The sequence below is a fragment of the Panulirus ornatus genome, chromosome 66, assembly GCF_036320965.1.
Source record: "Panulirus ornatus isolate Po-2019 chromosome 66, ASM3632096v1, whole genome shotgun sequence".
Lineage (NCBI taxonomy): Eukaryota > Metazoa > Arthropoda > Malacostraca > Decapoda > Palinuridae > Panulirus > Panulirus ornatus.
The window spans coordinates 832257-847665 of record NC_092289.1 but is presented as its reverse complement, the minus strand read 5'-3'; the positions used below and the strand labels follow the sequence as shown (position 1 = coordinate 847665).

Below are 15409 nucleotides of genomic sequence, written 5' to 3'. Positions count from 1 at the left end.
GTGAGTATCCTCAAAGTTCTAAGTTTTCGGGATTAACGCATTCAAAGTTCACTGTATGAAACAAGACGACACACACTAGTCAACACAGCAATTTTTACAGTTCATCGTTAAACTTACCGTTTTTTGAGATAAGGTATTTTATAAGGACAAAAATCATGTTCAAATCTAAAATAATCGCCAATAACCAAAATGCAGAGGAGAGAAAATGAAGATAACTTGGCCAAGAAACTGCACCAGCCCTGCCACACTGGACTCAGATAACAGCCACGCGCCAGGTCACCATTATCATCGTGATGGGTCCGGGCAGGCCACCACGAGGGGGCGTGGTGGAGCCTACACGCTCGTTGCCACCGACCATATCGTCACCCTCTCCCCGCTATCTTAGGGGTTATCGACCACCTTTCTGACTCAACCTGTGGCACTTCCATCTGTACAATGAGCCTCACCAGTTTTCCCATCCACGCATGTGTCCAGTACTCACTCCTCAACACCATGCCCTCCCCGTGATGACGCTTCTGTGGGTATGTGGCCTGGGGGTCGGGGAGTTACCCACAGGATATGATAAGGTCTAACTCGTAAATCCTAAGTTACCATTCCTGTTGTATCCTCCTCCTCCTCCTGCTCCTCTTCCCAGCTACTCCCGTCATACCTTCATACTCCTCTTACGCTCTTTCTTTCCCTTTTTCTCTGTCCTCTTTCTTCTTACCTTCCTCTTCTTATTCCCTTTTCTTCTTACGTAATCCTACGTTTCTAACCCGTTTTCATTTCATTTCTTTCCCCACTTTCTCCCTCAAGACACTAACCATGTCTCCCCCTCTCTCCTTCTCCACTCCATCCCTAATTCGCCTTCCTCCTCTCCCCTTCTCCCATGTTCGTCACCCCCCCCCCAAGTCATTAAACGCTTGTTAAGATACCTGACCTAGTTAGCAGATAATTTACAGATAACGAGAGATAAGAGAAAGGGTTTAAATTGGCCGGTAGCCGAAAGATTCTTGGCTCTCTGGTAAACCAAACAGATTACAGCTGTGAAACACGAATCACACTGGGTAAACTTTGAGAAGAGGGGTAATCTTCCGGGGTGAGCAGGGCGTGTGGAGGTAAAGTCGAGGTGTAGGGGGAAGATGTAATGTGCGGGGATAAACCCCAGGTGTGAGGTAAACTCCACAAGAAAGGCAACCGCTATGCGAGTAAACTGGGGTCAGTCTCGAAGTATTAGGCTAACTCGATGTATGGGATAAATGGGAAATGTCAGGGTAAACACAGGGTATAGAAGCGTTTAAACCCGTATTGTTAGGGTCATCCTGGGAATTAAGGGTAAACTCATGACGTTAAGGTAAACTTGGGATGTAATGATGAGCTCAAGATGTAAGAGTAAATGAGGGTTGAGTAGTAAACTGAATGTGGGGGTAAATTTAGAGGTTTACTGTAAAAGTGGGAGTTAACTTGGAGATGAAATATACCGTTCGGGGTGATCATAGCTGAGCGGTTAGCGTTCCCGACTACCACGCAAAAGGTCCTGGGTTCGAGTCCTGGCTGTTGGAGGGTATCATGTGTTCTATGAAAGTGCGTGTTCATATGCACTATATATATATATATATATATATATATATATATATATATATATATATATATATATATAAAGATGAAATTTAGTCTCTAAACGTCTAACAGAAAATTAGTAAAAAATATTTGCCGAGCCAGTCTCCAAATCAAGTTTTCACCACGTACAATCATGATAACTATTCAAGCATAACAAAGCTGATCATAATAACCCAGCGTGTTATTAATATAGACATATATGTCACTACTCGTTAACAGTTAATTACCAGCTCTTTTGTAGTATATAAATCACGTGAAATTATTAACAGAAAGCGATATAAGGGTTTGGAAGGTGATCAACTCATGAGTAACACAGTTGATGCATGTGATAGCTGCACACACACACACACACACACACACACACACACACACACACACACACACACACCAAACATGACCAAAGCTTCTAGAATTCTAAGAACAAACAAATCAAACAATTAATCCACTTGGAAATATAATGAAACAAACAACACTATCGCTGAACAACAACAACAACAACCAAAAATATCGAAAATTATTGAATGGAAAATCAAGTATATTTCAAAAAATACAATCAAATCACAGACACTATAGAATCCAGACGTATGCAGGACACATGAGTGTTACGCAAACATACACGAGGTGAAGCAAGATACGTCAGTGACGTAAAACTATGACATGATTTACTCAAGAACCTCACTGTAGACAAATGGGAGAGGGAAGAAGGGAGGAGAAGGGGTGTTTGAAGGCTACAAAGGTATGAAGAAAATGGGAAAGGGAGAGAAAGAAGATGAGTTAAGGGAAAAGGACAAAGAGAAGAGTATCAATGGGTTGAGTGAGTAGGGGTATGGAAGGGGGGGGGCAGGGAGGAGGGAGGCGGTTCTGAACACAGTGGGGGGAAGGGGGAGGGGGGAGGAGGGGGGGGCAGATAAGACTGAGGGGGGAGTAATAGGTTGAGTGGCCACCATCTAGCAACCCTTCCTGACACCTAGGACAAATATGTCGACCAAACTCTGGTACTGCAGAGAGTATTGCAGGTCTCCCTGCTATCATACTTGATTGCCTTCTCCCGCACTAGGATGGTAGCGCCAGGAACAGAAGATGAAAGGCCACATCCGCTCACATTGTCTCTAGCTGTCATGTGTAATGCACCGAAACGACTACTCCCTATGCACAGCTAGGCCCTTATAGACCTTTCCATGGTTTACCATGGACGCTTCACGTGTCCTCGTTCAGTCCAGTGACAGGACGTCGACCCCAGTACACCACATCGTTCCGATTCACTCTATCCCGAGCACGCCTTTCACCCTCCTGCATCTTCAGGCTCCGATCGCTCAAAATCTTTTTCACTCCATTTTTCCGTCTCCAGTTTGGTCTCCCGTTTCTCCTTGTTCTCTCCACTTCTGACACACATCTCTTTGTCAAACTTTCCTCATTCATTCTCTCCATATGTCCTAACCATTTCAGCACACTCCCTTCAGCTTATACATATATATGATTTGAGTTTGGAACTTTACGTTACTGTAGGTATACCTTACGATGGTATCAGAAGCCCTCTACCCCTACAGCTGGTGTAGGAACAGATATGAACACCTGGTGAAGTCTTCTAGGGCTCCTCCACTCTCCAGCCGGGTTATACGAACGTACACTGTAAGGGTAACATTGCGTTATCTGGGAAACATAAATTTGTCTTCAATCACTGGGAAAGTCTTTATCTCACGTGTTTGTACGTAACGTACGTTAACCCTACGTTATCTTCGAGAGCCTCTATAAGGAGGATCAGTCTCCTCAGAAGGCATTCACAGAGTGAGATTACAGAACACGAGTTTATACTAGAGTAAGGATAGATAATCTTTTCAGTGGGAGACAGCGAGAAACTTCTTACGAATATAAACAAAGACTTCCACTGGACCATCGTCAACAATATGCTTCTCAGTGGTGATACGTCCCACCACCTCCTCCACCTCAACCTCCTCCCCCAGACGGTCTGGGAGGGAGACGAAATCACGAGCAATACAGAGCACTGGACGGATTCAGACACCGCCACATCACGAGTGACCAACATGAAGGACCTCGGTGTAGTAATGTCTGGTCGACCACCTTACCTGCAGCGGATATAACAAGGCAACAGTTGCCTCTTTCATACATTACGGACCTTCAAGGCAAAGGGGAAAACCATGATAACGTTCCTCTCACAGGATAATACTCTCACACACAGGATACCAGGCAGACAAAACTGTGGAATCAGAAAATGTTCAGATGGTAGATTGATGTGTGCCGGTAACACAGGTGCAACCCATGTTCAGCCTGTGAGCGGTAGCGCAAAAGGATTTCAAAGGTCGCAAAGGGTCTTAGTCAGACCCCAATGGTTTGATACTACATAAGATGTTACGATTCATAACGTGTATATCATACGTTACGTAGCTTCATATGGTAAGGTTTACCTAGATGTGTCAACGTCTCGTAATGTTCCTGTGTAAAACTGAAAACACTAAGAGTGTACTGTGTGAGACGCGGGTGGGAGAGGTGTATCATCATTCACACGCGAAACTCCTGGAAGCCATGATTCAACACCTACACTCAGATATGATCCCCTATCACCACCTGAGGCACAAAGACTGAAATACTACCTGTACAATCAGAAGGCATTATCAACGCAGTAAGTTATCACACCTTGAACACCTGTTTTTTTTTTTTTTTTTTTTTTTTTTTTTTAATTTTCCAAAAGAAGGAACAGAGAAGGGGGCCAGGTGAGGATATTCCCTCTAAGGCCCAGTCCTCTGTTCTTAACGCTACCTCGCTAATGCGGGAAATGGCGAATAGTATGAAAGAAAAGAAAAGATATATATATATATATATATATATATATATATATATATATATATATATATATATATATATATATATATATATATATATTCTGGTTAGTCTGGTACTCATCCATGCACCAGTCCAGAGGGGAGGATGTACAGCTGGCTGCCTCGTGCAAGACCCAAGTCAAGTCCCGTTAGGTAGGTGGGTGGCAGCGTTCACCACTACAGTGTTAACATAACATTCGCGTCCTCAGGAACGGAAGCTCTCGTGTTTCGGTGAACTTACTCACCTGGGAAGCAATTGTCTTCACGCACAGGGCTGAGTACGGTGTGTGGCGGTGGTGGTGGTGGAAGTCTGGGTGGGCTTACTGGTGCCAGACACCGTCCACTGGTGGAAGTCTGGGTTACTATGTTGTCGAGAGCCACATTGAGGGTGGGGTGACCTTGCTGTTGTCAGGGATGGTACAATGGTGGTAGAAATAATGAGCTTAGAAGGCTTTATCGGGGTCAGCCATAGTAAGGTGGTCTTTAATATCGAGGTTCTGAGCCATCTGCGGTACAGTGGTGGCAGGACGAGCCACCTGCCACCAGCTACGTACGGTACAGCTATCGCAAAGTTCAGCGGAGCATGACGGTGATGGCTGTTAAGTAATCATGATGAAGGTTTGATCCCATGTCCAGCTGTGGGGAGTAGAACACCTCTGAAACGATCGTAAGGCTCTGTGAATCCAAAGCATTCGGTTGTACTGGTTATGAGGCTTATTTCCCTGATCTTACCACATATATATATATATATATATATATATATATATATATATATTGTTGTCAGAGCGGGGAAAAAGATGATACAGTACCTATTGGTTTGGTGACACAAAAACACGAGAGCGCCACCATCCTGACACATCCTCACCAGTTATGGCTGAAGACTTACGAGAAAACTATAGACATCGAGAACGGGAGCCTCACCAACTGGTGATGCCAGTGGTGAACACCAAACAATGGTTACCTCCGAGAGCCCGCCAGCCCTGAACGCCAGTTTCAAGTCCATTCAGCCCTCACAAACCCTCACAGTTTTCAAATTAAACATTCCTTTTTTTCGTACCAGGAACCCCTGTGAGCCGCAGGTCAGGCAGGCCGCCACACCTGCACATCGCCCTCACAACAGCACAGGGAGCACGCGAGTTGAGGGTTTGTTTATGAACCAGTTATCATGGTCACTTGTGTGTTCTAATGGGTCTGACTTCACAGTGGTAAATCTGAAACCAAATACCTCAACTAACAACGCAATCATCACAAGCAACACGTACAACACCACAATGAAAGCAAATACGTCAGGAGGCGAAGGTATTTGCGCATGAATATTCTCTTTTTTTAAGCTGGTGATATATGTATAAATCAATCTGCCCATATATAAATGGTATCGGCGATATATGTGTGTTATAACGATAATATATAGACAAGAACTGGTTAAAGAAAAAATCATTCCCGCGCGAAGGTAAGAGTCGGTTTAATATCAACTTTATTAATGATAGTTTTTGCAGCAATAACCCGTCACGTTCCCCCTCCCCCCCTAACCCTACCTCACATCGGACCTTCCCCTCATCCCCACAACCCACCCCTATAACTTGTTCTTCGGCCAACTTCCCCGCAAAGTTAAGAGCCGGCGGACAACCCAACCTAGCTAGCCTGGCATCCAGTCCAGCAACCCAATCAAACCGAAAATCACCACCCCCTCCCCTACCCCCGATAACCCTCTCCTCCCCAGACCCCGATAACGTTATCGGTACCGCTATTGTTGTTCTGGCCCTGGGCTCACGTATCACCCGCTCTCTCCTTAGATCACCCGATAAGAAACTCAATCTGGACAATAACACCAGATGAAACTTGATCAATTAAGACGACACAGCAACACGACTCTCTTGTTCCTCAGCCAAACGTCGCACTGATCCGCTATCTTCCTCTCCAGCATTACTAACGCCATTAACATTGCTCTCCATTTTTCCCCCGACTGGACGAGGGCCCTTCAGGTCCTTCAACCCACTTGTGTCCACCTGTCGCCCTCCTGTGCTGAGGTCCTGCTCCTGCTGTACGCTCTGTCACATCTACGATCACAGTGACGCTTTGGTCTTGTAGATGGAGAATGTTAAGTACGCTACTGCGCTTGTGTTATGGACGCGTCCAGATACGTTTCCTTAAGTCAGCACTGACTGATACGGAGTGTAGTAGTAGGTCATGCTTCGCTTCCACAGAACCAGGCAAGCTGACAAGGTATCACAGGGTGACCTTCCACCACGGCATGACGTTGAGGTCATAGGTCACGAGGCGGGGGAAGGGGGTGAGGGATACTCGCAGTACCTCAGCTATGTAAACCAGTAACTCACAAAATCACAAAAAAAAAGATGGCAGTGTGCATACGAAGGTATGAGATAAGGACGCCACAACGATGTCAACATTATACCTCAACAATGATAAACACTAAAACACACGTAACCTAACCTGGTACATTGTAGTGAATCAAACACTTGTATGTGTCTCTCCGTTACAGTTCGTGATACAATAACGGTGAGAACAAGACAATATTCACGTCACCTTTAAAATGCTCACGACATCTGCAGGATCAGTTCAATACAAATGTCAGATGTTCACAGTAACGTCCACAGACACACCTGCCACACCATCTGCATCATTAAGCTTCACCTTTCAAGGTGTAAATTACTGTGTGGTAAAGATCATCCCATACTAAGCAAACAACACGTGTACTGCGCCAGTCTGTACTATGAATCCCGTCTAGACATCACCACACAGCACAGCACGCGTCCCGCTGCCCTACAGCTGGTGGTGGGAACGATGGAAGGGTCATACATACGGGGGAGGAGTGCACGTGGCTACAGGCGGGAGTCGCTACCATCCTGCCTCATCATAATTCATGAAAACAAAAATCCTACCATGCATTACATAGATGAAAAAATCGTACCATGCATTACACAGATGAAACATAGTAATGGTGTAGCCAATCTCTCATCACACACACACACACACACACACACACACACACACACACACACACACACACACATACACACACACACACACACACACACACATACACACACGGCTGGAAAAGAAATCTGAAGTTAACATAAGTAATTTTGAATGAACTATGAAGAGGAATTCCTGAAAACTTCTGACAAAGACAGCCTGATGGATCAATCAGGTTGTGGAAGGTACGTGGGTCTGCAGGCTGCAGCCTCAAACAACTTGAGGGATTTATTGGAGGAGCAGTGAGTACTTCCTGTAAGGCGACACTACCATGAGGCAGGACCAGCGTCGGCGCGTGTACCACTCGCCGTGCGCGGTGCCGACAGCCCTCACACAGGTGTTCTACCGTCATCCTCAGCCCTCAGACAGGTGTTCTACCGTCATCCTCAGCCCTCAGACAGGTGTTCTACCGTCATCCTCAGCCCTCACACAGGTGTTCTACCGTCATCCTCAGCCCTCACACAGGTGTTCTACCGTCATCCTCAGCCCTCACACAGGTGTTCTACCGTCATCCTCAGCCCTCACACAGGTGTTCTACCGTCATCCTCAGCCCTCACACAGGTGTTCTACCGTCAGTAAGTGAATGTTGGAGATACAACGGCTCTCCGTGGTCCCGGGCAGTTGTTGTGGAGATACACAACGTATAGTAAGGTCGCCGTTTATTCAACATATGTAAATATTTGGTTAAAAATTTACTTATCCATTCAGTAAAGTTTAAAATATTTGGGTAGGAATCCGGACTGGTATCGCCAATTTGTTTCACTTGGCAAAAATTTTCCACAGCAGTGTTTAATTTCTTGGCTTTTTGACACCGAAGACAAAAGTCTATTACTATATTTTCGTCTCTTTAATGCAGACCATCAAATGTAAACAAGCAAAACCTGGGACCTCGCTCGTGTACATCTCCCACGATCCCTGATATCTCATCACCAACCTTCAGTAACAGCGATGCTAATATCTGTAACCCTGGGAATATTACATCTCAACCCACTGAAGCCTGACTAAGATCCTTTGTGACCCCTGTAATCCTTTTGCGCTACCGCTCACTGGCTGAGCATGGGGATGTACAATGAATGCGCCGGGGTTACCGGCACAAACCACAGCAATCTGAAGATGGCACCAAGAATACACATTAATCGGTCGATCGTTTTCGTTGTGTGTGTTGACGACTCCCTGTTAAGGAATAAACATCCCTTGATCTCATGACTGGTCTTACCCCCAGACAACTCCATCTCTAATGTGAATTTTTAGTAATGGGTTTGACCCCTGAACACGACGAAGATGACCCTTGGGTTTGTTGGACTGGCCTTTGAACGGAGCCTTAAGGGTCAAATCAAAGGCTGGTCCGTTACGATTAAGGGTCGTACCGTTATACTCAAGGATCGTACCTTTGTCCTTAAGGGCCGTACCGTTATACTCAAGGATCGTACCGTCATACTCAAGGATCGTATCGTCATATTCAAGGATCGTACCGTCATACTCAAGGATCGTACCGTTATACTTAACGATCGTACCGTCATGTTGACGGACATAAGGAGTGAGATCTCATCCCTCGCGAACAACACAGGTTGCAGCTGAAGGTCCAGACCAAGTTGGAATATTTTTTGTCCCCCTCAAACCTAACATCCGAGCTACAGTTACTAGCACTATATAATCTCACTGGCTACAACCCTACTTACACTAGCCACACCCGGGTTATTACTGGGGCTACACACGCGACGACAACCCCGGCGTCACATCACCTACCAATTGATTTCTGTGAGGAACCAGCCGGTCAGCCCCGGCCAGCTACCAGCGTCCGAGAGCCAAAAAGCTTGCCGTCGTCACTCACCCAGCGGGACCTACACTGGGCCACAGTCTATTTATAAGTCAGCTCCGGGGAACTCCTGACCATAAATTCACAATTAAATAATTCTAAACCGATATCTAACGTCGACACAATATCTGTCGCTACACCGAGGACTGGGTCAAGGTGTCGCGTTTTTTTTTTTTTTTGAAGTTTTGATGTTAAATTTGTCTGATAATGTTTCCACCAGGGTTTGGTTTCTGTTCGGAACTACAAGCAAGAGCCAATCATGTGCGACGAATAATTCTAGCATTACACGAGAAACGTCTGACGGATACAGACTTTAATTTGTTATTTATTTCCGTGGGATACAAATTTATTTCGGTCAATTTAGTCAACAAAATTCAAACGTTTGCACCAGGAAATTTATCTTCGTTTCGACCTAATTTCTCTCTACAAATATGGCTAAAATAAACTACAGTTCAATAGTGATAAACGGTTATGTCTGGTAAGCTAATACTGAATAACTGGTTTTGATATGTTTATCGGGCACACCAACTGTTCCTCACAGTTTTATGAAGACATGTATCAGGCTAGCTAATGGAGACGTACCTCAACCATTACTTGAGGTTAAACAATACAATATCCAAACATTTGAAGATAACAAATTTCAAAACGTATACTCTGCAGCTAAACACCGACACATGAACATTTTATACCTGGACACGCCTTCGGGGGCTTGTTAGACTTTGCAACCCGTATCTCTGTGCAGCAGCCACAGCCTGGCCTATCAGGTGCACTCACTGGACGAACGTGGGATACGACTACATCTCACAGATCTTCAATGGGACTCCTTCATGATGAACCTTAACATCTTGTGCACGACGGTGCGATCCTTGCGCACAAGTGTGCGATCCTTGAGTATGACGGTGCGATCCTTGCGTACGACGGTGCGATCCTTGAGTATGACGGTGCGATCCTTGCGCACAAGTGTGCGATCCTTGAGTATGACGGTGCGATCCTTGCGTACGACGGTGCGATCCTTGAGCATGACGACGCGATCTTTGAGCAAGACGGTGCGATCCTTGCGCACGATAATACGATCCCTGAGAATGACGTTCAGCTCTTGGGTAAGTATCTGCCCTGTGAAATAGGCCATCATCACACACCTAAGGGTCGACCGGTCGTGCTCTAGGATCATTCCGTCGTGGTCCGAGGCGGTTCCGTCGTGTTCAAGGGCCGTTCCGTCGTGCTCAAGGGCCGTTCCGCCGTGTTCAAGGGTCGTTCCTTCGTACTGAGAGGCCATTCACTCGTGCTCTAGAGCCGTTCAGTCGTGCTAAAGGGGTGTAACTTGTTCCAAGCAAACTCAAAATCCATGAGTCCAAGTGTTTTTAGGTTTCTGCAAGTGATCTAACTTCCTCAACTCCCGAATGGATATCAGCTTACACCATAACCAGTTGTGGCTTCCTCTCCTGTATGGAATTACTCGAGAGACATGATTTGCTAATCAACGTTCCTCCTCATCAGTAAAGACTGATTACCGTTCTTCGTCGTATATGTAATGTCTGATGAACCAGAACATTCAGAGAATTCCACGCACTTCCTCAATCTCCAATTTTCCCCCACAGGCCTTTGTATGGCGCTGTGAGCAAGACAATATCCCATAAACAAAGAATACTTTGAAACATCTCTGGCTATATACATAACCACAACCCAACTTATAACTTACGTGGCAAAGCCATGATTCCAGCGTTGTGACAAGTGAAGGTCATGATACCTGGTGTAACACCTCCTAACTGTTGTAAATCTCCGCAGCGCAACTTATCCGAGGTTCCTCTTTTGAATTCTTCATTTTCTTCCATATCAAACGAGCTGATTCTTTTTTTCGCCATGATCGCTCCATTATCCTCCCTGGCCTGTTCGAATCTCTGACAGCGCTGAGGTCTACATTACTCTGAGCGTCTTCATCAGAGGAGACTTTCACGCAAATTCTGGCTCGGCAGTGACGGCGTTATGGTGTGGGTGTTCAACTCCACAACCAATACAAGATGAGCAAAACTTATCGCATCATAGATAACACAGCTCTTGCTCACATACCGATCACACCTGCTCACCCTACCTCATCAAACACATGATTAAACCGAAATATAATGAAAATCAAGCATCAAATTATTCTCAAGAGGTAACATAATCTATTAAAATGTAATTCAACTACACCTTTTGTTTACCATCGCTAAAAGTAGCGACAACACGATATCCAGCCGTCATAACCCGAGAGCCTCAGTCCCATACATCTGATCCTCTCCTGCCGTGGCCGAAGAAAACTAGAGAGTGAAATCCAGCGAGCAACGTGGAGGCAGCAGCGTGGTGTGTTATGCAAGAGAGGAGAGTCAAGACGGACCAACCGAGAGGCGGCACGCCAGAGAAACTAACCATGCTTGGTCCGTCTGACCTCCCTCCACCACACCACCCATCATCACCTCCCTCCACCACACCACCCATCATCACCTGCCAGGATGACCTATACCTTGTCATCACCTGAGGATAACCAATACGGCCACGCGCTCAGATATCATCCTCGGACGCTGGCGAACTTACCCGGTGGTGACTTCGACTGTGTCTCAACTCACGAGCGATGCCGTCCTTGACACACGAGGCGTCTGCTCCCGATGCCTTCTGCATGTACACCAATGAATGTATTGTTCAAATATGCTACAGTTTAATACCTTCGTGACATGAGAGCCTATAAACTGCCCTCCTCATCATTACCCTCAGGAATAAACAGGTGCAGGACCATAAATTAACAAATCCAGGTCGATACTGTACTGTCAGCTGCTTGGCGTCTCATGCTGGCGACACGTTAAAGAGGAACCACAAGCACCTAGACGCCTGAACCTCTTCCGCAACCACGTGAACCTGACAGTACCTATGATGGTGACGTATAACAACGTCTGTGGTCAGTACAGCGTCGCCATCTGGTTTCCGGCTTCACTGCTCTCATTCCTCATCGTCATGGTGCAATGCCACACCTATGAACTGGCAGATTTTACCAGGAGTGCGATGACCTCTTGAAGGGCAGAGATCAGGTCATGAGGGTCGCGATGCTTGCTGCTGACTGCCACGACTCTCTCTTCGATGAGCTGTAGCGAGCGACGTAAACTTGGTGCCACTAGCGATGATGGGACACTTACCCCAAGGTCTGAGTACTACTCGACCAAACTTACAGTCAGAAAGTTAATTTTCAGGTTACTTACAAACTTTGAAACAAGCCTGGGGGACTTAAGATCAAGATTACTTATAAAATGCGGGCGTTATTACAGAGGCAATATGAAGGTACTTACAGTCGCTGTGTGTCGGGGGAGACCCCACGAGGAAGACGGGTTAGGCCTCTTTTGGCACAGTCTACGGTCGTGCCGAAGCAGGCACAGCGGGCTGGGCAGGAGGAGGACCCCACGCCCACAGCACCTCCCACGTTCATACCTGTGCTCTCCACCTGGGGCACGGTGTGTGGGAAGACACCTATGAGAGCCAGCCACGCCCACACGCCCATCACGGCCCGCACAGCCATGTAGCCCATGGTCACTACGGCGATTACCACGGACACACCACCATACCGGACGCGCCTAAAGTCCGGCAGCCGAATTGTACAAAGTAGTCTTCATACACACCGTGATCACAGCACCGAACGCGACGTACTCCGGCCGGGGTAGTGTACAGGTTTATCAACACTTCAGGAAACTTTTCTCACACTTTCAAATCACACACACAATCAGACTACCTCCGTTGTCCACTATATCCAGACGACCTAACGATCAGTCATCATTACTTCATCAGGTAAAGACCATTAGGCCAACACTCCTTCCACACATTCCACGTTTCGAATAAAAAAAATGACGCTTTTTTTTTCTTCCTCTTTATCGTATTATAGCACCAGCACTGACACACGTGTACGGGGGTAACACTCCAAGGGGCACCAACACCCAGCACTTCGAGTGACACTTGCAGGAGGAGGAGGAGGGTGAACAGCAAGGTGGAGGTCGGGTGCGCGAGGCCTGGGAGGCGGCAGATCGTGCGTGTGCTCCGCTCGGGGTTTGGGACACTACTGGCGTAGCTGACTCGTGGCTGAGACAAGTGATCGCCCTAGCTCCTCCTCCTCCTCCTCTTATTCTTCTTTCTCCTCCTGCTCCCTACTGCCACAGTCCACACTGTACCACAATGGCCCAGGTGTGGGTGTGGTGACATATTCCTCCTTCAAAAGCCTATCTCTGTATTTCTCTAAATGTAACAAGCGGGGAATACACGCTAACCAAAGGGTTGAGCACTTACCACATGCATTTAAATATCGTCACTTCAGCTCGTTTCCATTTCCAAATACATTCAATATATTTTTCCTCCCAACATCAGTAACTTCTCCTCCCTAACCTAAATTCTATTGGCTCAACAACCGGTGCAGTTGTTTGATGGCTGCCGGAACTCAAACTATCCGTGAGTGAGTGGTGTTGTGTGTGCGAGACACATTACGTATGTATGTGGTCAGCTGAGGTGTTGAGTTCTGAGTTTGTCTTTAACGTAAGAGGATTTGTTGACTTACGTCACTTCATTATACCAATACAGTAAAACCAACAGGAAAACATAGAGTACAAACAAATGTTTAGGTAAAAGCTACAAATCATCTTAAACCGGATACAGTCTTAGTCTGGATACAGTCTTAGTCCGGATACAGTCTTAATCCGGATTTAGTCTTAATCCGGATGCAGTCATAGCCCAGATACAGTCTCATAACGGATACAGCTTAAGACCGGATGTAGTTTTAGCTCGAATATAGTCCCATGCTGGATACGGTCTCGGACCGGATACAGTCTAAGACCGGATACAGTCACATCGGCTACATTTCTAGACTTGATAAGTTCAAACTTGACTCAGTGTCAGACGGGAATACATAAGACAGACGTAGTTGGTGCGCAATGTTTACCCTCGTCAGGTCGTCAGAGGCCACATTTGTACAGATGCTGCCATGTGAACATCTGCTCTCCACTGGTTCTTCATCTCAGTAAAAGAACATATGCATTACCTCCACCAACCCTTGACTTCAGTAGAAAAAAATGAAACAACAAACATTTGAATGCATGACACGCAAATGCGTTCAATAAAAACAAGCCCTCTGGCCTTAACAGAGATGTTGATTATAACAACACTCCAGGTTTAACTGGGTTGTTAATCACAACAATGCCTCCAGGTTTAACATAGATGGCAATTTTCGTTGAGAGTTAATCGCTAGGAGTAATAATCTACTTAAACCACGGAATACAAACGGGGGTTAAACCCAGCCCCCGGATCACTCTGGCGCTTCCAGCAGGTGATGAACAAAGTTGATGCTGGTAAGAACAGGTAGTGATGACACTAACATCAACAGTTCCTAATTTCCTGCCACTACCTCCACACTATCATGTATGATAGTGTGGCATGACTGTCTACGGTTAATTTGCTGGGCGGGGGGGGGGGGACCGTGGGGAGGCAGACTACGGGGCAACACATGTCCCAGTCATGATCATCTCCGGTGAAGGGAAAACCAGTTATGAGAAAATGAATGAGGAAAATAATCAAAACTGATCTTGTGTGTCAGATCAGACTCTTACATGTGGACGAAGATGGAAGACGACCGACAGAGGGGAATTCCACAGTTGTGATGTACGAGGAAATGTGTTATAACGGCCAATCCTCGTGTAGCTGGTCTCCACAAAGAAACTATAAGAAGCAGCAGCCAGACGATAGCTATGAGCCCAGGTGATGGGGACTGGGATACTGGCAAACAACTCACAAGATCAGTGGCTGAAATGATTCCTGTACAACAGAGAGAACTAAGCAACGTTCTGGTGGTTGGAGGGATGGAGAGATAAGCAACGTTGTGGTGGTTGGAGGGATGGAGGGAGATAGGTGAGGAGAGGTAATGGCAGGAGAGTTGATACTGAGGAAGATTCTTGACTTCACTCTAGTTAAGAAGAAGAGTCACCCCAGATACGCGGGCAGTACTCCATTCTGGGGTGAGTGAGACACCTCGTAGATACGGAGTAGCTGCCCAGTGAAAAATACTGCGGGACCCACAGTGCATCCTAGCTTCTGGGAAGCAGACTTTGTGATGTTCGTTACGTAAGGTTTCAAGGCGAGAGTGAAGGATAACATTACGCCGACCAAG

General features: G+C 46.3%; 1 protein-coding gene across 4 annotated transcripts in view; it reads right to left on the bottom strand.

Moving 5' to 3' along the window:
- The window catches only part of LOC139746765 (protein slit-like), a 737327-nt gene extending 723975 nt beyond the window's left edge, over positions 1–13352 (bottom strand). For 3 of the 4 annotated variants that reach the window (XR_011712223.1, XM_071658271.1, XM_071658273.1), the window contains exon 1: positions 12558–13352. Coding sequence is in view for 3 of the 4 variants with exons in the window: in XM_071658271.1 (XP_071514372.1) it covers positions 12558–12793 (236 nt within the window). In the remaining variant the exon portion in view is untranslated. The remainder of the gene's footprint in view (positions 1–12557) is intronic. The other variant, XM_071658272.1, reaches the window with a different exon arrangement.
- Between the last annotated feature and the right edge of the window lie 2057 nt (positions 13353–15409).